This window comes from Balaenoptera ricei, chromosome 8 (genome assembly GCF_028023285.1).
Source record: "Balaenoptera ricei isolate mBalRic1 chromosome 8, mBalRic1.hap2, whole genome shotgun sequence".
Taxonomy (NCBI): domain Eukaryota; kingdom Metazoa; phylum Chordata; class Mammalia; order Artiodactyla; family Balaenopteridae; genus Balaenoptera; species Balaenoptera ricei.
The window spans coordinates 100,562,637-100,584,729 of record NC_082646.1 but is presented as its reverse complement, the minus strand read 5'-3'; the positions used below and the strand labels follow the sequence as shown (position 1 = coordinate 100,584,729).

The window sequence follows — 22,093 nt, the reverse complement described above, 5'->3', positions numbered from 1 at the left end:
GCGGAAGTGTGCAACAGATCTTCTTCTGGGCGGACGCGGAGTCGGAAGCAGAGGTTCCGGGCTCCGGGTTCCGGGCTTCGGAATGAAAGGAGGGAAGGCAGGTGAGAAAGCGAAGCCCGCAGGTGGGGAAACCGTGAGGTGAACGTGCCCTAGCTTGGTGTGACAGAGGCTGGAGAGAAGGCAAGGATCCTAAGGAACCAGACTGGTGAGAGAAGAAGGGGCGAGAGGTCTGGGTTCCACATTCCACACCCCTCCCCCGCTCCCTGAGCTAAGCTTTTGATGAGGGCCGGCGGGCAAGGCTAGGGGGAGGGGGAGAGACGAACGGTTTCCCTAGCGACCGTTTCCCAGGCGACTCCAGGTGAAGCGGGAACACTGCACGTGGCGGTGGGCTTCCTCGGGCCCTGTGCTAGGGACGGCTGGGCTCCGTCTCGAGTTCTGGGATGAAGCCTTGGGGAGTCATTAGGACGAGCGGGGAAGTGCCCGGGAGAGGCTCAGAAAAGAGCAAATGTGGATCTGAGAGATGTCCCGGGACAAACCTCAGATTGTAAGGTCTGGATTCCCTGCGCGGGGAAAGAGGGGCCTGGCCACAAGGACATGGGGATCTTTTTGTCAGGTTCTGCTGCCCCGAGCCTCACAAGTTTTATGCTAATGGTTATTTGGTTAGTAAGGCTTTTTGCCAGGCTTTTAAAATCATAGGCTTCCTCCAATCCCTCGCTTTCATGTGTTGACCTAAATACCAGGCCTTTTGTTTCATAAAGAAAAGGAGTATTCCGTGTTTTCTCAGGGAAACACCCAGAGTACGAAATTTTTATTTCATTAGGAATGTGATGTCACTGCAAGAGAATGAGTCCAGCTTTGGTTGAAGGAGAACATCAGAGATGTCATTAACAGGGCCAGGACTAAGGCTAATCTGGGCCGACTGTGCCCTCACTTTTCCCTTCTCCCTGCCTGCATTGGACAATTGGATTCATAGACTGTGGCTATGGATTACTTAAGTTATTCAGGGTGGTGGTGTTTTGCAGACAGCTGGCAGAGAGAGAAGTGGGCTACTACCATGGAATCACCAGAGGAGCCTGGAGCATCCATGGATGAGAACTACTTTGTGAACTACACTTTCAAAGATCGGTCACACTCAGGCCGCGTGGCTCAAGGCATCATGAAACTGTGTTTGGAGGAAGAGCTCTTTGCTGATGTCACCATTTCAGTGGAAGGCCGGGAGTTTCAGCTCCACCGATTGGTCCTCTCAGCTCAGAGTTGCTTCTTCCGGTCCATGTTCACTTCCAACCTGAAGGAGGCCCACAACCGGGTAATTGTGCTGCAGGATGTCAGCGAGTCTGTTTTCCAGCTCCTGGTTGATTATATCTACCATGGGACTGTGAAACTTCGAGCTGAGGAGCTGCAGGAAATTTATGAGGTGTCAGACATGTATCAGCTGACATCTCTCTTTGAGGAGTGTTCTCGGTTTTTGGCACGCACAGTGCAGGTGGGCAACTGCCTTCAGGTGATGTGGCTGGCAGATCGACACAGTGATCCTGAGCTCTACACTGCTGCCAAGCACTGTGCCAAGGCCCACCTGGCCCAGCTGCAGAGCACAGAGGAATTTCTCCACTTGCCCCACCATCTGCTCACTGATATCATCTCTGGTAAGTTGAGAGAGGGGGAACATCATACCCAGCTACACCGGTATGATGTTCAGTGAATGTTCTAGTTTAGGAGAAGGGTACCCTCAGGCTTCCTGGTGTTAGTTTACATTATTATTCTTGATAAGAATTTAGATACCTTCTGAGAGAGAGTGAGTTGAGATTTAGTAGCTGATATCAGAGACAGAGTCCCTTCCAGACGAAGAGGCTAGGAAAACAAAGCAACATTTCACAGTATATACAAATATTGGATTAGAAAGAAAAAAAAAAAGCAGCACTTAGCCACAAAAGGTAGTGAGGAGCTATCTGCATTTATATTCTAATCTCTCTTGTGCATAAGTGGTCTCATCCATTCTGTACTTTGCAGGTATTTGTGGGACTAGATACGTAAGTAAATTGACAGTGAGTCAAGATACCTAAATAAGAAGCTTCTCAAGTGATTTGCCAACTTTTAGGTAACAATCCTGACTCCGCAAGTGAGGTATAACCATACTTCAAGTGTGAGTTTTGTAGCCTAGTAGATTGCTTCCATGGCAAGTAGGAGAATATCAAATCATCCATTTTGATTAAAAGAAACAAGGCAATTTGGGGGAATTCCCTGGCAGTCCAGTGGTTAGGACTCCACGCTTCCACTGCAGGGGGCACGGGTTCGATCCCTGGTCGGGGAACTAAAATCCCGCATGCCACATGATGCTGCCAAAAAAAAAACAAGAAAAAAAGGCAATTTTATGTTAATTTCTCATACACATACATATACATACATGGTGGTAGTCTAACAAAGAGGTTCACGTTTTTAAAGCCACTTGTTCTAAATTTCCCTTTTGGATTGTCAGATTGCCATTGACCATACCTTTCCTCTGGTATTTACAGATGGAGTTCCATGTTCCCAGAACCCAACAGAGGCAATAGAAGCCTGGATCAATTTTAATAAAGAAGAAAGAGAGGCTTTTTCAGAGTCACTCAGGACTAGCTTGAAGGTAAGGCAGATATCTTTAGGGTTGGGACACCATGATATCCATGCACTCCAGCCATTTATTGGCCTGGCCTCTTTGATGCTGGTAAATAAGTCTCTGGCTTGAAACTGATAAGAGCTGCGGAGGAGGATGTGTGTGTGAGACCAGAAGCCACCAGCCTCTGGGCTCCAAAGCTCCTTGAGAGAACTACTCTCATCATTACATTAGTAATCCGAAGTACCAGCTCATGATAGTTATAAAAAAAGCTGGAATGAGTGTAACAGGTTTTCTGTTCCAGCGTAAGATGCCTGAAAGTGATTAGAGGAGAGTCAGGATGACACACAGTAACTAGAGCCAAGTAGGTTAGAGCAAGGTACAAGTGTGTGGTCTAGGACCTTAAGGATATGTGTCTCAAGTGAGCCTTAGCCTAGAACTGATAGATACCATTTATACCTTTAATTTCACCAATAGGAAATTGGGGAGAATGTACACATTTACCTGATTGGGAAAGAGTCATCTCGTACCCACTCGTTGGCTGTGTCCTTACATTGTGCAGAAGATGACTCCATCAGTGTAAGTGGCCAGAACAGCTTGTGCCACCAGATCACTGCAGCCTGCAAGCATGGCGGAGACTTGTACGTGGTGGGAGGGTCCATCCCACGGCGCATGTGGAAGTGCAACAATGCCACTGTGGACTGGGAATGGTGTGCGCCTTTGCCCCGTGACCGACTCCAGCACACCCTGGTGTCTGTGCCTGGGAAAGATGCCATATATTCACTGGGTGGCAAGACACTGCAGGATACCCTCTCCAATGCAGTTATCTATTATCGGGTAGGTGATAACGTCTGGACTGAGACAACCCAGTTAGAGGTGGCTGTGTCAGGGGCCGCTGGTGCCAACCTCAATGGGATCATCTACTTACTAGGGGGGGAGGAGAATGACCTGGACTTCTTTACCAAACCGTCTCGACTCATCCAGTGCTTTGACACAGAGACAGACAAGTGTCACGTGAAACCCTATGTGCTGCCCTTCGCTGGCCGCATGCACGCAGCTGTGCATAAGGATCTGGTGTTCATCGTGGCTGAAGGGGACTCCCTGGTGTGCTACAATCCCCTGCTAGACAGCTTTACCCGGCTTTGCCTTCCTGAGGCCTGGAGCTCTGCCCCATCCCTCTGGAAGATCGCCAGCTGTAATGGGAGCATCTATGTTTTTCGGGACCGATATAAAAAGGGGGATGCCAACACCTACAAGCTTGATCCTGCCACTTCAGCTGTAACTGTCACTAGAGGCATTAAGGTGCTGCTTACCAATTTGCAGTTTGTGTTGGCCTAAGGCTGTGAGGGGAAGAGCAGCTGAGTTTTGCCCTCCCTTTCTCCAGCACCTACCCATCCAAACTCAAAGTCCCGGAGGCCCCCATTCAGGTACTATGTTATTTTTTGGCACATGTTAGAAAGGCAGCGCCTAAACCCTTGAACTCATAAGGGTGTTCCGTTTGGGGCTTTTTAGACTGCTGCTTCTCAGCTGGCTGCTTGAACTGAGAGTAGGCCAGCCTGTTCTCCATCCCCTTGTAATCCTGTGCCTCCCTACAGAGCATGTAGAGCAAGCCTCTTCTCCGCCCTTAGGCACAGCCTCCCCTCTTTACCTGATCAGTGTTAAATAGAAGCACCCCTGATCCCGGGACAGAAGGAAAGATGCCCAGTCTTCCTTTTTTTCCATAGCCTGTTAAGTGGCTAATTGGTCATTTTTCCACGAAGAATTAGGTGTTAGAGTTCTCCTTCAGGCTTTGGCTGGGAGAATGGACTAAGCTGAAGGTGTCCTTCACCAGCAAGAGTCTACCCTAGAATTCAGGACGTTCGTCTGTTGTTTTTCATCTGTCTGTCAAGAAATGTATACTTTGGTTTTATTTTTGGCTTGTTCCAAGGAGTAAGCCAGAAAGAAGTAGAAAGGATTATTTCTGATTAATCACAGAAACTTTTTTCAAACTCAAATATATAAGGTCTCTACTCTTTTAAAAGCTCTAAGCTAAGCCAAGAGCTAGGAACTGTTCATACAAATAAAAGTTTTTGAAGGGATATGTGTGTCTGTTTTGAATTCTGAAGCGGTGACTTCCTAAGGGAAACTAATTACATACCCACACAATTCTAAGTCAGTCACAATACTGATTGAATCCCATACTTGCTTGTCTGCATACAGGATGACTGCTCCAAAAGTGAGGAGAGCCCCAGAGGGCCAGTGAATTAGGATTCTGACAGTGGCAAAGAGCCATAGCTGAGTATTTCTCTTCTCTTTTCCTAGTGTTAAACGTCTTTGAGTTATGGGGGTAAATATCATTAGGCACAACATCAGGTGCACGACAGATTTCTTTGACCTTTGGAAATAAACCCTTATCCCTGTCCCATATCCCCAGGCCCCATGAATAGAAGCCACACTAAATCTTCCTAGTCACACAACAGTGTTATTTCAAGAAAATGAAACAAGACACAGTGAGTGAAATTAACCATTACTTAGCACATTTCTATTATGTCAAGTTTGGGCTTAAGCCCCTTTGGTCCTGTTAAACATTTTCATTCTGTAGCAAGCCAGGGTTGTCCTGAGTTCTTTCTAATCCATGTACTTCACGTTTGTGATGTGTGACAAGTCTCATTCTTTGCTGCTCCTGCAGTGATCACCTTGTGGAACTCTTTGAGAACTTCCAGCTGGCCAGGTCTGATGTAGATGTGTGACCGGATCTTGGTGATGGCTCTTACGGCCTCCTCTGGAGTCCAGTTGTACACCTGAAGTGCAGGGTTGGGAAATCAGAGAAAGAAAGGACCAGGTGTTAAGGTGTCCTTGACCCAATAACAAGTGCTAAAGGGCTCTCAGAATTTCATTTTTTAAAAAATTCCACTTTGCGGGGAGTTAGAAGCCATGCCCCACATATTATAAGTGGGAGAGCACTTTAACCCCTTCAATCAAAGTCCCACAATTCTATGCAATAGGCTGGGGGAGGCGAGGGGGGGACACAAATCAGTCTATCTAATTTTTATTCTGCCAAACCCTGGAACTAGAAGGTTGAACACGTGAAGCTGAGATCCTAAATTCAAGCGGGCCTAGGCCTACTAGATGTCCTCTCTGAGCTAGGCTGTTGGTTACAAGAGTTTCCTGGAAAGAGTACACAGTCGATGTTTTTATGCAACTTGTCACCATGTCTAGAAAAGAGTACTTTTAAAATTTAACTAGGAGGGCTATCTTTGTGTCCTCAGGATACTTACTGGTTTAGAACTCAATAGAACCAAGAAAGTATTGATTTTTAGCCTGCTGGTTCAGTTCTCACTTTGCCCAAAATATCTCCTGACACCCAGTTTCCAGCAAAACAGAGTCCTAATGACCAAAGCTTTAGTATTGTTAATTCATATATTCACCAGTCCACAGTAACACAAGGCCAGGCTGTTTATCTTTACATTTCCTTTTTCCTTAAACTATCTACGTTACTTAGTAAATGCTCTGCAGGGGCCTCACAGGTAACAAAAATGAGCCGGGGGTTTGTAACAGGAAAGGATGGACTACAGTACTGGCTTCTAAATGTTGTTAAAAGCATCCCACCTGCCGATCATAACAAATTGATAGGCAAAATTCTGTTGGAGCCACTGTTTCTAGAAATTAATGTCCAGAACTTTACTCTGAAATACTTAAAGAAACGTGAGTCCTATAGAGCTGTAAGTGATCAGCACTATTATCTACAGAACTAGATTTCCTGACGTTTATAACAAGTGTTTCTAGCTTTTTGCTGGTAGTAGCATCCTTTGCAACTCCACTTTTTGAGTGCTTGTTCTAGGTCAGTGCTTGACATACTTTCTCATTCAAGCTTCACAACACATTTAGTTTGAGGAAATTGAGCAATGGAGAGGGGAAGCCACTTTTGCCTAAGGTCACACAGCTGGCCGGTGACGAAGCCAGAGGTCAGCCTGTCTGCAAAGTTCAGGTGCTTTCCACCTCCCAACAGCCTGAAATTGGGAGCATGGCTCCTAGCAAGGTCTGCCAGTAGACTGGAGATCTGCTGTAAAGGGGACCGGTCCAGAAAGACATTTTCTACCTGAATCAGATATGCTGCCACCATAGTGGCACTTCTGGAACGCCCAGCCTTACAATGCACGTAGACAGACTGGCCTAGCGACTGGTACTTGAGAGCAAACTGGACTCCTTTCTGGAGGTTAGCCAAGGTTGGGACTCCAGTCATGTCGATCGTGCTGAGCCGCAGCTGCTCGACTCCTACATTCTTCCACTCCTGGAACGAGGTCCACCAGCATAGAAAAGAAAATGAAAAAAGCCTGATGTGAATGGTAGGAAGATGGGCTCCCAAGAGGCAGCAAAACAACAAGGAAGCTTCACGGTTTACTACAATGTGAATATACTGTTTACTGTTTGCCTAAAAAGAAACTTCTTTCAGAAATGTCTTTAAAATGGCTGACCTACATGGCTGGTCTTTCATCACACAACAGCAATGCTACTGAGTTAGGATTATGTCCAAGATTTAAAGTGTTCTTAAAGTACCATTAGTAGCTTTAGTACCAAAGCTAAAGTATTTGAATCTTTAGCTACAAAATACGAGCTGTATAAAATTCATCTACAAAAGCTGTGTAACTAGTTTTGCATGATCCAGCTGCAAGGCTGGACTAGTACGTTTTGCAAGAACTTTCTGTTTCTCTGTCCATAAGCCTCCTCTTTTTTACCACTTTTTTTGAGAGGGTATGTGGTAGAAAATAGAGTTATTTTAAAATTAAAATAATGCACCTACTTTTGTTAGTGCAATATTATCACTTAGGAGGAAGAAAAGAATAAACAGGAGAAATAAGGCCTCTGGCAAACTGGGCAACTTTATTTTTTATTTTGCCTTAAGACTTCAGGTAGGCTCCAGCTACTCTTGATATTAATCATTTTAGCAAACCAGAAACTTATGACTCTGAACGAGGGTCAATATTTTATATAGCTCATGAAATTAACAAAAAACAGCAAAATCTGGCAGCATGGGGCTTATACGTCAATTACATCAGAAACACCTAGGGAGCTTGCTAAATGTTCAGATTCCTGGGACCCCACCCTAAAGTTCCTGAGTCAGAATCTCTGGGGGTTGTACCTAGGAATCTGCTAGTTTAACAAGACTGCCAGGTAATTCTTAGGCATATTAAAATGTGAGAACCACTGCCTTGGAGATTTCTTTTCTCTAGGCTAGTGGGATAAGATAGCTGCTTACAAATGTCAGTTGCCTCACACCCAGAGACAAGCACTTTCTGTGACTTGCTCCACAGGACGGACCACATTAAGGAACATTCACCATTTTGGCTAATAACTCCTGAGGTCTTGTGGCAAAATACTGTGGGAAATCCAAGGAACTGTTACCCATTCTTTAAAAATGTATGCCATCACTGATCAATATATTTTAAATGTGAGTCACAGTTTTTTTAAGATTTCAAAAAAATCTACAGTTGAAATAACTGCAATGTTCATTAGGCCCTATCAGTACAGTAAACAAGAAAGATAATTGTGCAGTGCTAACAGAAGTCAAACACTATAAAGATAGGGCAACATCTAATAACCATTATGAACAGTTCCACAAATAAGCATTCACATCTAATGAAAATTATGTTTTAGGCCTGAACTTTATTTGTGACAGTGCTTTGGAGTTCCACTATCATCTCTGACATATAAATAAAATTCCCTCAAATCAAAACCAAATGAACCCTATGCAGTTTTTGCAATGGGTTGTTTTATGATAAATTTACCAGGGATTGGCCGTAGCTTTTCTTTTTACAGTTTATAGGGCCTTCATCTTGAATATCTAACAGTGTCTGATCCATACTTAGTGCTTAGTAAGTGTCAAATGAATGAAAGCAAGCCACAGAAAAGTTGCCTTTCAGTTCTGGTTACTGATTTGAATTACCGAAATTAAGAATACATTTGTGCACAAAGGAATAATCAAAGTTTGTCAACTCTACTTTTAAATGCCTTTCACATCAGTTTTTATTTCACAATTAGTTTCTACCCCCAGCAGCAGCCATTTAAGCTTAGAGGACCAGATCCTCCTCCTGAGGAGGCAAAAAAGCCTGGGACGCCTGTCTCTGCGGCAAGGTCACCTACAGCACCCCCTCCCCCAACCTCCTCCGGCTCGCCAGGCCCTGGGTGGTGGGCGAGGCCGGCAGGGCGCCTCGGCCCCAGCTCTGCCCACGGACCCTGGCGCCTCACCTTTGGGGAGTTGCACAGGAACCTCGTCTCATACTCCTCGTTCATGGTGATCAGCCCTCGCACGTTCTCGTCCTGTACCAACTGCCGAGGCAAAGAGGGGGCTCAGAAAGGTCCGCCGAGGCCCGGGCGGCGCTCGCCTGGCTCCCAGCCCCGGCGCGGCCCGGCCTCCCGGCCCGGCTCACCCGGCGAGTCAGGTTCCGCAGCGGCAGCGCGCCCAGCAGCACCGTGTTGTCGATACGGTTGTACCAGTCGCGGTGCGCCGGGCCCGGCATCTTCCCGCGGAACAGTGTGTACAGCAGCGTCGGGTAGAAGAGCACCCGGGCCAGGCCGGCCTCCAGCAACGTGCCGGCCGCCATCCTGCCCCACCCGGCCCGGCGCAGCGAAGACCTGCCCACTCCCGGGCTCGCGGGGGGCGGCCGCGAGGAGGGCCAGAAGAGCGACGAGGCCGAGGACTGCGAGTCGTCCGCGGCCTCCAGCGAAGGCGATACGGCCGGCGCGGGCCTGTTGAGCGCCGAGACCTCGGGCCCGGCCCCCAGGGACACTTCGGGAGAGCCTGGGCCCAGTGGGACCGGCACCATGTCACGGGAGGAGGGGCCGCCGGCCTCGGGGGAGGGACCAGGGCTTCCCGGGCGGGAAACTGGGACCCCTGACGAGGGAGGGCGCGTCCTCGGTCCAAGGTTGTGAGTCTGCCGCGTGTGAAACTGTGACCGCTGCCTGTGCCATTGACCCCCCCCCTCCCGAGGGAGGGGGCTGTGACTCCAGGTGAGGAGGTCTCTGACCCCTGAGTGTGAAACTCTGACCCCGACCGAGGGAGGCGGGGCCCTGGCCAGTGGCCAGTGGGCCTGTGACACCTTCCCCAGCTACCGGCTAGAGGGAGGGGACTGTTATCCCAGGTGAGGGTGTGACCCCACCAAAGGGGAGACGTGACAAGGAGACTCTCTGGTAGGGGGAGCCCTGAAGGGGAGAGTGGAAGGGACTTTGAGCTTTTAAGTAGAGAAGCTTGGTGGAGAGGCCCTGATCCTGGACAAACAGGGGACCTGGGTTCATCTGGCCCTTCCTTCCCAACACATCCCCCATCTGCCTGAATTCACGGCTCCCTCCTCCTGCACAAACTGCAATCAGTGTGTGTGTGTGTGTAGTGAAATATATATATATATATAATGATATCTACACTATTTATGAAAATATATTAATATTAAACATATTTTGATAAACTTAAATATAAAACCCACAACCTGCAAATAGGCGAGAGGAATAGTTGTAATGCTGATTATTTATATTTAAATAGTACTCTGAAACGTGCATCTTGTGCTTTTTAAAAATTTTTTATTTATTTATATATTTATTTATGGCTGTGTTGGGTCTTCGTTTCTGTGCGAGCGCTTTCTCCAGTTGCGGCAAGCGGGGACCACTCTTCATCGCGGTGCGCGGGCCTCTCACTGTCGCGGCCTCTCTTGTTGCGGAGCACAGGCTCCAGACGCGCAGGCTCAGTAATTGTGGCTCACGGGCCTAGTTGCTCCGCGGCATGTGGGATCTTCCCAGACCAGGGCTCGAACCCGTGTCCCCTGCATTGGCAGGCAGATTCTCAACCACTGCGCCACCAGGGAAGCCCCTTGTGCTTTTTAAAAAGGTTTATCTCCTTATAAAAATAATACATATTCATAACAACTGGAAAATACAGGAAAGTAGCATAATCCCACCACCTCAAATACATTTGTTTTTTCTTCCAGTTTTCTTTTCCATGTGTACCATTAAAATTTTTTTTATAACAGCTTTATTGAGATATAATTCACATACCATACAATTCATCCATTTAAAGTGTACAGTTCAGTGGTTTTTAGTATATTTGCAGAGTTGTGCAACCATCATCACAATCAGTTTTAGAATATTTTCATATCCCCCAAAGAAACCCCATACCAATTAGTAGTCACTCCCCATTTCCCCTCAACCCACCAGGCCTAGGTACCCATTAATTTACTTTCTGTTTCTATAGATTTGCCTGTTTTGGACATTTCAAATAAATGGAATCATATAATATGTGTCCTTTGTGTCTGGCTTCTTTCACTTAGCATAATGTTTATAAGATTCACCCATGGTATAGCAATATCAGTACTGTATTTCTTTTTATTGCCAAATAATATTTCATTGTATGGATATACCACATTTTGTTTCTCCGTTTATCAGTTGATAGGCATTTGGGTTGTTTCCACTTTTTGGTAATCTTGAATAATGCCCCTGTGAACATTCATATACAAGTTTTTGTGTGAACTTATGTTTTCATTTTTCTTGGATATCTATCTAAGAGTGGAATTTTGGGGCCATATGATAATGCTATGTGATTTATGTGTACCATTTAAAAAAGTCATTCATGTCATGTTGATAAAGTTTTGTATCACGATTTTTTTCCCACTAAATGTGCCATAAGCACTTTCTTTTCTTTTTTTTTTAATATTTATTTATTTATTTATTTACTTGGCTGCGCCGGGTCTTTAGTTGCGGCATGCGGGATCTAGTTCCCTAACCAGGGGTCGAACTGGGGCCCCCTGCATTGGGAGCATGGAGTCTTAACCACTGGACCACCAGGGAAGTCCCCATATGCACTTTCAATATTGCTACATTGTATTTGTCATTTATAATAAACCTAATTAGTATACCATAATGTGATCATTCTATTATTAGACATACAGGATATTTCCAAATTTTTGTTATAAAACATTTCTAGCATGGGATTTTTTTCTGTATTTTCTATATTTAGAATTACTATATTAGGATAGGTTCCTAAAAGTGGAATTACTGTGTCAAAAGATAATTTACAGTTTTTGCTTTATTTAAAGTATATAACCTGAAAAGTTCCTTCCTCACCCCCCCAAACCCACTTTTCAGAAATACAGATTTTTTTTTAAGAGTATTTTTTTATATAAATTTATTTATTTATTTATTTTTGGCTGCATTGGGTCTTTGTGGCTGCACTCCGGCTTTGTCTAGTTGCGGTGAGTGGGGGCTACTCTTCATTGCAGTGCACAGGCTTCTCTTTCCGGTGGCTTCTCTTGTTGCAGAGCAGGAGCTGTAGGTGTGCGGGCTTCAGTAGTTGTGGCAGGCAGGCTCAGTAGTTGTGACTCGCGGGCTCTAGAGCACAGGCTCAGTAGTTGTGGCGCATGGGCTTAGTTGCTCCGCGGCATGTGGGATTTTCCCGGACCCGGGCTCAAACCCGTGTCCCCTGCCTTGGCAGGCGGATTCTTAACCACTGCGCCACCGGGGAAGTCTGGAAACAGAAATTTAAACCACAGTAAAGTATCACTCCACTTCTACCAGAATGACTGAAATTAAAGGACTGATAATACCAAGTGATGATGAGGATGCACTGTTAATATTTTAATAAATATTCTTTCTGGGTTTTGTCTCTTTCAACAAACACATTCTCTAACAAAAATGGGATCGTTCTGTACCTGTTAATTTGTTACCTGCTTTATTCACTAAGCATGTGTCATGAACATTTGCCCACAATTAAATATTTTTCTGTATCATTATTTGAAAATATATATAATATTCTAGGCTATGGCTACATCATATACTTTATTAAGTATACGATATACTTGATGAAGTATATCGAGTGTATATTTTTGTATCAGATTTTATGCTTTTGTATCAGATTTTATGCTATTCTAACAATGTTATGATCCATGATACATCAGTACATCTCTGCTTTTTTTTTTTTTTTTTTGCTGCATGGTGTGGTGTGTGGGATCTTAGTTCCCCGATCAGGGTTGGAACCCATGCCCCCTGCACTGGGAGCGTCCAAGTCTTAACCACTGGACCGCCAGGGAAGTACTAGTACATCTCTGCTCTTATCCTGATTATTTTCTTAAGCAAAGCTCCTAGAAAGATATGTAAACTTTCAAATTCCTCCAGCCAGACTATCTGAATTTTACTCCCACCAGCACTTGGAAAAGGCTTGCTTCCCCGAACCCTTGTTAACATTTTTAAAAACAAATCTTAATCAATTTGGAAGGCAAAAAATGAAGCAGGGAGCTTTTTATACTCATTTATATCTCACATCAGGCTTTTTTGTATTTGGACTGTTTAGTGTTTTGTCTATATTGGGAAGCCCTTTGAAGTTAGAAGAATGTGTGTTCTTCATGTAATTGTTCTTCCACCCAACTCTGGGGTAATGGACTCTGGCCTTCCTTGGTAACTATATGCAAGAATGACACTAGCGCCCTGCAAGGAGTGGCCCTAAGTCAAGGGGCAGGTAAAATGGGGAAAGTTACTGGTCGCCCTTTGAGAAATATCTGTTGAGCTGGACACTGTGAAAAGCATTGGAGAGACAAGAGGATAACAAGACAGGTGTGGTCCCCGCTCTCATTTAGCTCATGGTAGGTTGCAGGAAGTTTCTGAATGCTAAACAATTCATTCTCTTTTTTCATACTCAGCACCAAGATATGTCTATTCATTAATTCAACAATATTTATTGATGAATTGGGGAGTTGGATGAAGGTGGTCAAAAGGTACAAACTTATTGTTATAAGATAAATAAGTACTAGGGATGTAATGTACGACATGATGACGATAGTTAACATAGCTTTACGATATATTTGAAAGTTGTTAACAGTAGATCTTGAGATTCTCATCACAAGGAAAAAAAGTATCTGTATGAGATAATGTTAATTAAACTTATTGTGGTAATCATTTCACAATATATGGAAATCAAATTAAAAAAAAAAACACGGTATTTATTGAGCACCTACATGGCATTATTTTAGGCTCGGAGGATATAAAACAGACAAGATCCCTATCCCCATAGAGTTTACCTTCTGGTGTGGGAAGACTACAAATAAAATATGTAAAATATGAAGTACAAAATATACTATGTTAGATGGTGATAAGTGCTTTGGATAGAAACAAAGTGGCATAGGGAAGGTGGGAGGGAGGGAGATGCAAGAGGGAAGAGATAGGGGAACGTATGTATATGTATAACTGACTCACTTTGTTATAAAGCAGAAACTAACACACCATTGTAAAGCAATTATACTCCAATAAAGATGTTAAAAAAAAAATAAACAAAGTGGCAAAGGGGGACTGGAAACACAGATGTATGTGTGTGTAATTTTAAATAGGGTGGTCAGGGAAGGCCCAACTGAGAAGGTGACATTTAAGTCAAGACCTGAAGGAGGTGAGGAGGTGAACCACATGGATATCTGGATGATTCTATGGCACAAAAAGGAACGGGACAGATTCTCTGCTTAAAAGGTTTCTACAATCTACAGCAGCTGGGAGACAAATATAAAATTAATTGTGGTAATGTATGTGACAACATTCTATAAGCTATAATGGTCTATAAATGTAAGATGTTTTCAGTAAATTACACATAAAACTATTAACAAGAACAAGATCATATATCAGTATTACAAATGTATATAAAATGATAAACTACACAGTACAACTAAGGAATATGATAGTGTACAATTTAGGGGCTAATTGTTCAGATTTATATGGTACCAGAAACACTGTGGTTAGTTTTTTTTTCCCCCACGGGAGAAAGAGGTGCTTCCAACACATGGGAAAGCCTTTGAGGCTTCTGCTTGGGAGTCCACTTATTTTTTTGCAGTAAGGTTGGGTATAATCAGTATTTGCGGGTAGAAGAATTATTTGCTCTGGGAAGCCAGATGTTACAGAGAAATCATTTGCAAACCCATGAGTTATTTGCATGTCTGGGGCCAAAAAGTCCCTGAACTAAGTTTTCTTTCTCTATCTGCATTTTATTGTCCCACAAGGTGTAGAACTTGCGGAATAAATGACCTTTTAAACAAACGAATGAACGAAGGAATGAACTATTGTACTGTTTGCATTCCACCTAGACCCTGGGATTCCTGGGTCACTCTGAAGGAGGTCTTCAGGGACCTAACCTGGGTTATTGATTTTTTTTTTTTTTTTTTTTAGTTGGGGGAGAAGCAGGTTAGGGCTGGAACATCAGTCTCTTAACAGAACCCTTATGAGCTTCCGGGCGCTGCAAGGATTTTTGCAAGGTTGTGAGTTCACACAGCTGATCATGCCGTTAGAAAGCATTCCCCTAACTCTGAAAGCTTGCAATACACTCACATTCCACATCTCATCAGAGAAGGAAGGCCTGGATCCTGTTGCTTATCTGCTGGGGTAGAAAGGAGGGTGTGTCATGTGCCCAGCGCTGGCCAAGCACCATCCCATTCACTCATTCGTTCATTCATCAAATATTTTATTATGCGCATATTCAGTGCCAAGCAGAGGTCCTTGCCCACTAGTTCATCCAGAACTCCTGTGGAGAGCCGAGAACTTCAGGGTCTCAGGCCGGGGGTCTTCCTCCAGCAGAGCTCCGAGACAAAGAGATGTGCCCTTGCCGCTCCTTGAGCTGAGGGTTCCGCCCGAGGCCCCGGGGGCTCCTGCGGAGCTGCTTCTCCACTCCCCAGCCCGAGGGGGCGCTGCAGCGCCGGGCGCTCGACCCGCCCCTGAGCACTGCTCCGCTCGGATCGGCGCTGCCGGCCGCACCACTGTGGTACGTTCCCTCAAGCCGCCCTCCCCCTCCTCGTCGGCCCTCCCCGCCGGTGGTAGGTGCCGGAAGTGCCGCCATTTTGGAGTGTTCTGCTCGGGCGGCAGCGGCGGCGGGACGCGGAGGCTCCCCCGGGACTCGGCCTCAGCAGTGAGGAGGCGGCGGCGGCGGCGGCGGCTGCGAAGGAGCAGGCAGCAGCTGAGGCAGCGGCGGGCTCAGGTGCAGCCGCTGGTGAGTGCGGCGGCGGCTGGATAACGGGCCGCGGGTGGGAGGGAGGGAGCGAGGGAGGGAAAGGGGCAGGAGGGAGGCGCCGCGGGGCGGGTCCGGTCCGGGCGGCCGCGGGTCACAGGGCCCTCCGGGCGCGCCCGTTCCTGGTTCCCCGCGCCTCGGAGACAGGTCAGCGATCTCCTGCCTTGTGTCGGAGTCCTCAGCTACCCGCGTCCCGCCGCGCCGGCCTGACGCGTGCCCCCGCGCCCAGGGAGATCCGCCCTCCTCGTGGCCTTGCCCCTCTCTCCGCGCCCTTTGCCTTCATTCTCCGGGCTCTGAGGGCTCCGTTCCCTGCCCAGGGGTAGCTCCGTCCTCCTTTTTCCGGCCGCCGTGCCAGACCCAGGCTGCCTGCCCCGGACACCCTTTCCCTGCTCCTGTCGCCCCACGTGTTCTTGGTGCTTACCCTTGGGGGGGGTCCCCAGGACCCCCGCCTCTGGAGCGCAGCGCTTCTCCTCAGGAGCCTCGAGAGCCCCCCTTTCCTCGTCCCAGATCCGCTAGGGCCTTGGCTCGCCCTCCCCCCCACGTCAGGTGCTCACCCGTTATGGCCTAGTAGCGGGGCTGGATTCTCGCACCCGGGAGCGCGGAGAGCACGGTGAGGAGCTTTCTTCGCTAAGGAACTGGTTTTGGATTTAAAGCCGCTGGTGTTTTGGTTGTGGTCCTCGGAACAGGATGTTGTTTTAATTCTCTAAGACGGTTGCACAGGCTCTAAGCAGCTTCTCCTTGGTTTAGACTCGTCCCCGTAGTTGAGGGGAAGGTGGTGCGATTTTGGTCGGAGCCTGCTTTAGCAAAATGGAATCTTTTTCTCGCCAGCAAAGTTAATGCTGTAGTTTTATTACCTTCGAGGGAGAAGGCTGTATAATAGTGTCAGCGTGGAGTGCTTTATAATGTCTGCAGTGTAAGAGGTAACAGGTACCCGATGAATCGTTTACAGGAACTTCACCCTTAAGAAAGGTCTCTTCGCTTTCTTTGATTCTCTGTAGATCGAAGAGGTTTTAATTTCATTCTTTCACCTTTTCCATAAGTGTTGGGTTGGTTCTTTTCCACAAGTGTGGCATCTCTCAGAGTGGTACGCAGTTTTCAGTTTCTCCTTAAATTCTTGCTGGGGAAGAGTCGTCTCTAAGAACCACCAAGGGTTTTTTCTGTTTTAACATTAATGAGTCCACTTGGAAAATCATCCAGTTACCATAGCGTGCATAAACTATCGCTACAGGTCCCTCCCCTCCCCCCGTGTTTTTATATTCTTCTAGCTTGACTTAAGGTATGTGGTTTCTAATCATGAGTTAGCCAGGATTGAAGCATTGCTGTTAGGAAAGCGAAGCAGGAGCTTTCAGCTGTTGTTTTAACCTGGAAGTTTATGGTTTCCCCAGCGGTTCTTTCCTCTTGACTGTCCACCACCTGTTTCCATTAAGAATGGCCCTTGGCCCAGAGCATAGGCCTCAACTTCTCTCCAACCATTGATTTTTGCCCATGGGGTTATTTTCTCCTCAGATGGTATCTAGACTTAAAATCCATTAGCTGGTGAGATAGAATATCTTTTCCAACCACTTCACTTTTCAGATGAGGAAACTGAGGCTCCCGAGGTTATTTGCCCAAGATTATGTAGCAGGTGCTCTTACAACAGTTTCAACATAGGTTTTTTTTGTTTTTTTAAAAATACAATATCATGAGCAATAATGCAAATTGCCCTTTAAGATGTGATGGAATGGAAAGGGCCCCAGGCTTGGAGTTGAAGGCCTGAATTGTAATCCTTGGTCTGTTACTAGCTCTACAACCTTGACCAAGTCACTGTTTTGAGCCTCAGCTCATTCTCATCTGCAAAATGGAGGAAATCGTGTCTGTTTCACATGGTGCCAATTCAGCTTCAGTGCAGTAATGTGTGAAAGTGTCTGTAGTATAAGAGGTAGTGAAATTTTGAGCCAGAATCATTTATTTTTCTGAAGATTTACATTTATTTTTGTTATTACAGAAGTTACAGATTCATTATTAAAAATGCAGATAAGCCAGAAAAAAGAGAGAAACTCACCTTTAGTCCCACCACTCAGAGGTGATTGTTAATATTTGTGGTCTTTATCTTATTATCCTTTTTATATGCTGTAGAAATGTTTATTATTTTAACAAAATACGCTTATCCTAGTTACAGTTTTGTGATATGTTTTTAAGTTTAGTAGTAGGTGATAGGCATTGACAACCACATTTTAAATGATGCACTGTGTTTAAGCTCCAGCACATATGAGTTAGGCCACTGGATATCCCAGCATGGGAGCAGAGAATTTGCTGTTTTAAACATGCTGGGCTTGAAGAAGAGAAGAGGAAGGACAGAGACCTAATGTTTATTGTACATCTACTGTGTGATTTTTTTTTTTTTTAATATTTGGGCTCTGCTGGTAAACGTGGAGTGTGAGTCGTGAATTCCATGCCCCCTCCTGTGACTGCCACTGCAGCTTCTTTAACTTAATTTTCCTGTGAGGCCAGATGTAATAAGGAACTGGGAAGTTACAAGGTGGTGGTGGTGTGCCTTGGAAAGGGAAAGAGAAGAGCTGTCACCTGGAGGCCAGGGTGAAGAAGTTGGAGGAAGTAGGAGCATAGGCTCCTCTGCTCAAGGCTTTGGGTACTTCCAACAAACTGCTCTGTTTTCTGTAAACCAGTGAGTGAAGCTCACTGGATTCGGTGAAACTCTGTGTGCTCTGCCTTTTTTTTTTTAACAGCTTTATTGAGATATAATTCACATACCATGCACTTCAACAGTTTTGGTATATTGCATTATTAATTTTAAAAAATTGTGGTAAAATATATATAACAATTTTCCATTTTAACCATTTTTTAATATTTACATTTTTTAACATAAAAAACACATAACCTAAAATTTAGCATCTTAATTATTTTTGAGTGTACAGTTTTGTAGCATTAAGTGCATTCATATTAATGGGAAACAGATCTCCAGAACCTTTTCATCTTCTAAATCTGAAACTCCATACCCATTAAACAACAACTCCCATTTTCTCCCTCCTCCCACCCCAGCCTTTCATAACTACCATTCTACTTACTGCTTCTGTGAATTTGACTACTTTTAGGTATGAGTGGATTCACAACAGTATTTGGCTTTTTGTGACTGGCTCATTCACTTACTATATCTTTAAGGTTCATCCATGTTGTAGCATGTGACAGGATTTCTTTCCTTTCGAAGGCTGAATAATATTCTATTATATGTATATACCACATTTTGTTTATCCATTTATCTGTTGATGAACACAAGTTGTTTGTACCTTTTGGCCATTGTGACTAGTGCTGCTATGAATATGGGTGTGCAGATACCTCTTTGAGACCCTTCTTTCAATTCTTTTTTCTTTTTTTTAGTATTTATTTAATTAGGCTGCTCCAGGTCTTAGTTGCAGTGTGTGGATCTTTAGTTGCGGCATGCATGTGGGATCTAGTTCCCTGACCAGGGATCGAACCTGGGCCCCCTGCATTGGGAGCGTGGAGTCTTAACTACTGGACCACCAAGGAAGTCCCCCTTCTTTCAGTTCTTTTGGATAATATTCAGAAGTGAATTGATGGATCATATGGTGGTTCTGTTTTTAATTTTTTGAGGAACCTCCATACTGTTTTCCATAACGATCCCCCTATTTCACAATCCCACCAACAGTGCACAAGGATTCTAATATCTCCACATCCTCACCAACATTTGTTTTTTTTTTCTTTTTTTTGGCCGCGCCACGTGACATGCAGGATCTTTGTTCCCCAACCAGGGATCGAACCCATACCCCCTGCAGTGGTAGCTCGGAGCCCTAACCACTGGACCGCCATGGAATTTTTCTTCTTTTTTAATAGTAACGGTCCTAATGGGTGTGAGGTGGTCTCTCGTGGTTTTGATCTGCATTTCTCTGACTAACGATGTTGAACATTTTTTCATATGCTTGATGGCCATTTGTATGTCAACTTTGCAGAAATGCCTATAGAAGTCTTTTGCCCATTTTTAATTTTTTTTTTTTTTTTTGGCTGCATTGGGTCTTCGTTGCTGTGCGCGGGCTTTCTCTAGTTGCGGCGAGCTGGGGCTCCTCTTCGTTGCAGTGCGCGGGCTTCTCATTGTGGTGGCTTCTCCTGTTGCGGAGCATGGCCTCTAGACGTACGGGCTTCAGTAATTGTGGCACGTGGGCTCAGTAGTTGTGGCTTGCAGGCTCTAGAGCACAGGGTCAGTAGTTGTGGCGCACGAGCTTAGTTGCTCTGCGGCATGTGGGATCTTCCTGGACCAGGGCTCGAACCCGTGACCCCTGCATTGGCAGGCGGATTCTTAGTGCCACCAGGGAAGCCCCCTTTGCCCATTTTTAAAAATCAGATTTTTGTTGTTGTCATTCTTGTTGAGTTGTAGTTCTTTATGTATTCTGAATATTAATCACTTAATAGATATATATGATTTACACATAGTTTCTCCCATGCCATTTCACTCTGTTGTGTCCTTTGATGTACAGAATTTTAAGTTTGATGGAGTCTCATTTGTCTGTTTTTTGCTTTTGTTGCCTGTGCTTTTGGTGCCTTATCCAAGAAACCACTGCTAAGTCCAGTGCCCTGAAGCTTATACCCTGTTTTCTTCTAGGAGTTTTATAGTTTTAGGTTAAGGTCATTTTAACCCTTTTTTTTTTTGGCCGTGCCATGCTGCTTGGCTTGCAGGATCTCAGTTCCCCCAACCAGGGATTGAACCCAGGCCATGACAGTGAAAGCCTGGAATCCTAACCACTAGGCCACCAGGGAACTCCCCCATTTTAACCATTTTTAAGAGTACAATTCAGTGGCATTAAGTGCGTTCACAGTGTTGTGCAGTCATCACCACTCCTCTGTTTGGAAAATTGAAGTTTTCTTCACCCCAAAGAGAAACTCTGTAACCATTAAGTAATAACCATCCATTGCTCCCTCCTCCTAGCCCCTGGTAACCTCTGGTCTACTGTCTGTCCCTGTGAATTTGCCTATTCTGGATATTTCATGTAATTGGAATCATAATATTTGTCCTTTTGTGTCTGGCGTATTTCACTTAGCACAGTGTTTTCAAGGTTTGTCCACTTGTAGCACATATCAGGACTTTGTTCCTTTTTGTGGTTGAATTCCTCTCCTTATTGAGGTCAGGGATGTCTCTTTCATCTTGGTATCTTGCTCTCTCTTGGTGCTCCATAAAGGCTCTTGAATTGGTTAGAATTCATGCTCTTCATGTGGATTACCAATTACCGGGGGATGTCCACTGACATGCTCAAATCTCTGGAAAAATTCAAACGTATCAGTGTGCTTAAAAGTATGTAACAGTAATGCAGATCACGGTTAACAGCATCATTTCTAATTTCTAATCTAATGATAATTTCTAGTCATTTTCAAAATACAGATTATGTACAGAAGAAATGTCACATAAAGAGAAGGTATAGGCAAGTTTCTGCTTTTGCTGTATAATTAATATATGAGTGTTTTTTGTTAGAGCGGTGGAATGATATCCAGGTATTCCATGTTGTATAAAGTTTATAAACCTGGCATTTAATGGCCTGCTTAGAATTAATAACGAATACTTTGAGGGTAAGAGCATTTTGAAGGTTATCATAAGCCTCCCAGTTTGTTTTAGTATATTCAGAGTATTCTCATGCATGAAAGGCTTTCTTCTTTTTTTTTTTTAATAAATTTATTTATTTATTTACTTTTGGCTGTGTTGGGTCTTTGTTGCTGCACGTGGGCTTTCTCTAGTTGCGATGAGCGGAGGCTACTCTTCGTTGTGGTGCATGGGCTTCTCTTGGGGAGCACGGACTCTAGGCACGCGGGCTTCAGTAGTTGCGGCACACGGGCTCAGTAGTTGTGGCTCGTGGGCTCTAGAGCACAGGCTCAGTAGTTGTGGTGCATGGGCCTAGTTGCTTTGGGCATGTGGGATCTTCCCGGACCAGGGATGGAACCTGTGTCCCCTGCATTGGCAGACGGATTCTCAACGACTGCGCCACCAGGGAAGCCCCTCAAGGCTTTCTTCTTAAAGTGAGCTTTTACTTAATTTTTTGGAGGTTCATAACTGGTTTTGAGCTGCTTGATTGTCTACTTTTCTTCTCTTTGCTTTTTGGACCTAGCCTCCAACTCCCATTTTCCTCCTCCCCAGTAAGTAATAAAAGGAGTTTAATATTAATCCTTGGGACATGGGATGAACTGAAAGTTTTATTTGGTTAACCCTTTTGTCCCAAAGAGGTATAGTAAATTCCCTACATAAGAACGAGTTCCATTCTGAGAGCGCATTCGTAAGTCCGGTTTGGTCATAAGTCTAACAAAGTTAGCCTAGGTACCCTGCTAACACAATCGGCTATACAGTACTGTACTGTAATAGGTTTATAATACTTTTCACACAATGCATAAAAAACAAACAGAAAAAACATTTTAAATCTTTCAGTACAGCACCTTGAAGAGTACAGTGGTAGAGTACAACAGCTGGCATACAGGGGCACGTTCGCATCTTTGAAAGTTCGCAACTTGAAGGTTCGTACGTA

General features: G+C 44.9%; 3 protein-coding genes across 20 annotated transcripts in view; 2 read left to right on the top strand and 1 right to left on the bottom strand.

Annotated features, from left to right (window-relative positions):
* Positions 1-7: 7 nt before the first annotated feature.
* On the top strand, positions 8-4,659 carry KBTBD4 (kelch repeat and BTB domain containing 4). 6 transcript variants are annotated; one of them, XM_059931594.1, is made up of 4 exons: positions 8-101; positions 1,023-1,643; positions 2,511-2,617; positions 3,065-4,659. In XM_059931594.1, exons 1-4 carry the CDS (start codon positions 83-85, stop codon positions 3,923-3,925), a joined length of 1,608 nt encoding a protein of 535 aa, XP_059787577.1. In that variant the 5' UTR covers positions 8-82; the 3' UTR covers positions 3,926-4,659. The 6 variants fall into 6 exon arrangements, with proteins under 6 accessions (XP_059787577.1, XP_059787582.1, XP_059787578.1 ...); XM_059931599.1 differs by having other exon boundaries at positions 39-205; positions 1,005-1,643; XM_059931595.1 differs by having other exon boundaries at positions 39-205; positions 821-1,643.
* Positions 4,660-5,081: 422 nt separating this feature from the next.
* PTPMT1 (protein tyrosine phosphatase mitochondrial 1) lies at positions 5,082-9,524 on the bottom strand. The gene is made up of 4 exons (XM_059929677.1): positions 8,995-9,524; positions 8,813-8,893; positions 6,666-6,857; positions 5,082-5,367 (listed from the first exon to the last, which is right to left on the bottom strand). The coding sequence occupies exons 1-4, from the start codon at positions 9,388-9,390 to the stop codon at positions 5,209-5,211; spliced, it is 828 nt and encodes a 275-aa protein (XP_059785660.1). The 5' UTR covers positions 9,391-9,524; the 3' UTR covers positions 5,082-5,208.
* A 5,882-nt stretch (positions 9,525-15,406) lies between these two features.
* CELF1 (CUGBP Elav-like family member 1) overlaps positions 15,407-22,093 on the top strand; it is a 72,114-nt gene continuing 65,427 nt past the window's right edge. For 4 of the 13 annotated variants that reach the window (XM_059931589.1, XM_059931583.1, XM_059931585.1 and 1 more), the window contains exon 1: positions 15,528-15,563. The gene's annotated coding sequence lies outside the window, so the exon portion shown is untranslated. Of the gene's footprint in view, positions 15,564-22,093 lie in introns of all 13 variants that reach the window. The other 9 variants (XM_059931584.1, XM_059931586.1, XM_059931579.1 and 6 more) reach the window with 6 other exon arrangements.

What these genes read in the sequence shown, in the direction of transcription:
- KBTBD4 (XM_059931595.1), top strand. Translation starts at nt 983, where the DNA reads ATGGATTACTTAAGTTATTCAGGGTGGTGGTGTTTTGCAGACAGCTGG. An exon ending in GCTCACTGATATCATCTCTG is followed by an intron (nt 1,644 to 2,510) that starts GTAAGTTGAGAG and finishes TGGTATTTACAG; the next exon opens with ATGGAGTTCCATGTTCCCAG. An exon ending in CACTCAGGACTAGCTTGAAG is followed by an intron (nt 2,618 to 3,064) that starts GTAAGGCAGATA and finishes TTTCACCAATAG; the next exon opens with GAAATTGGGGAGAATGTACA.
- PTPMT1 (XM_059929677.1), bottom strand. Translation starts at nt 9,390, where the DNA reads ATGGTGCCGGTCCCACTGGGCCCAGGCTCTCCCGAAGTGTCCCTGGGG. An exon ending in TGCGGAACCTGACTCGCCGG is followed by an intron (nt 8,894 to 8,994) that starts GTGAGCCGGGCC and finishes TTGCCTCGGCAG; the next exon opens with TTGGTACAGGACGAGAACGT. An exon ending in TCCTGTGCAACTCCCCAAAG is followed by an intron (nt 6,858 to 8,812) that starts GTGAGGCGCCAG and finishes ACCTCGTTCCAG; the next exon opens with GAGTGGAAGAATGTAGGAGT.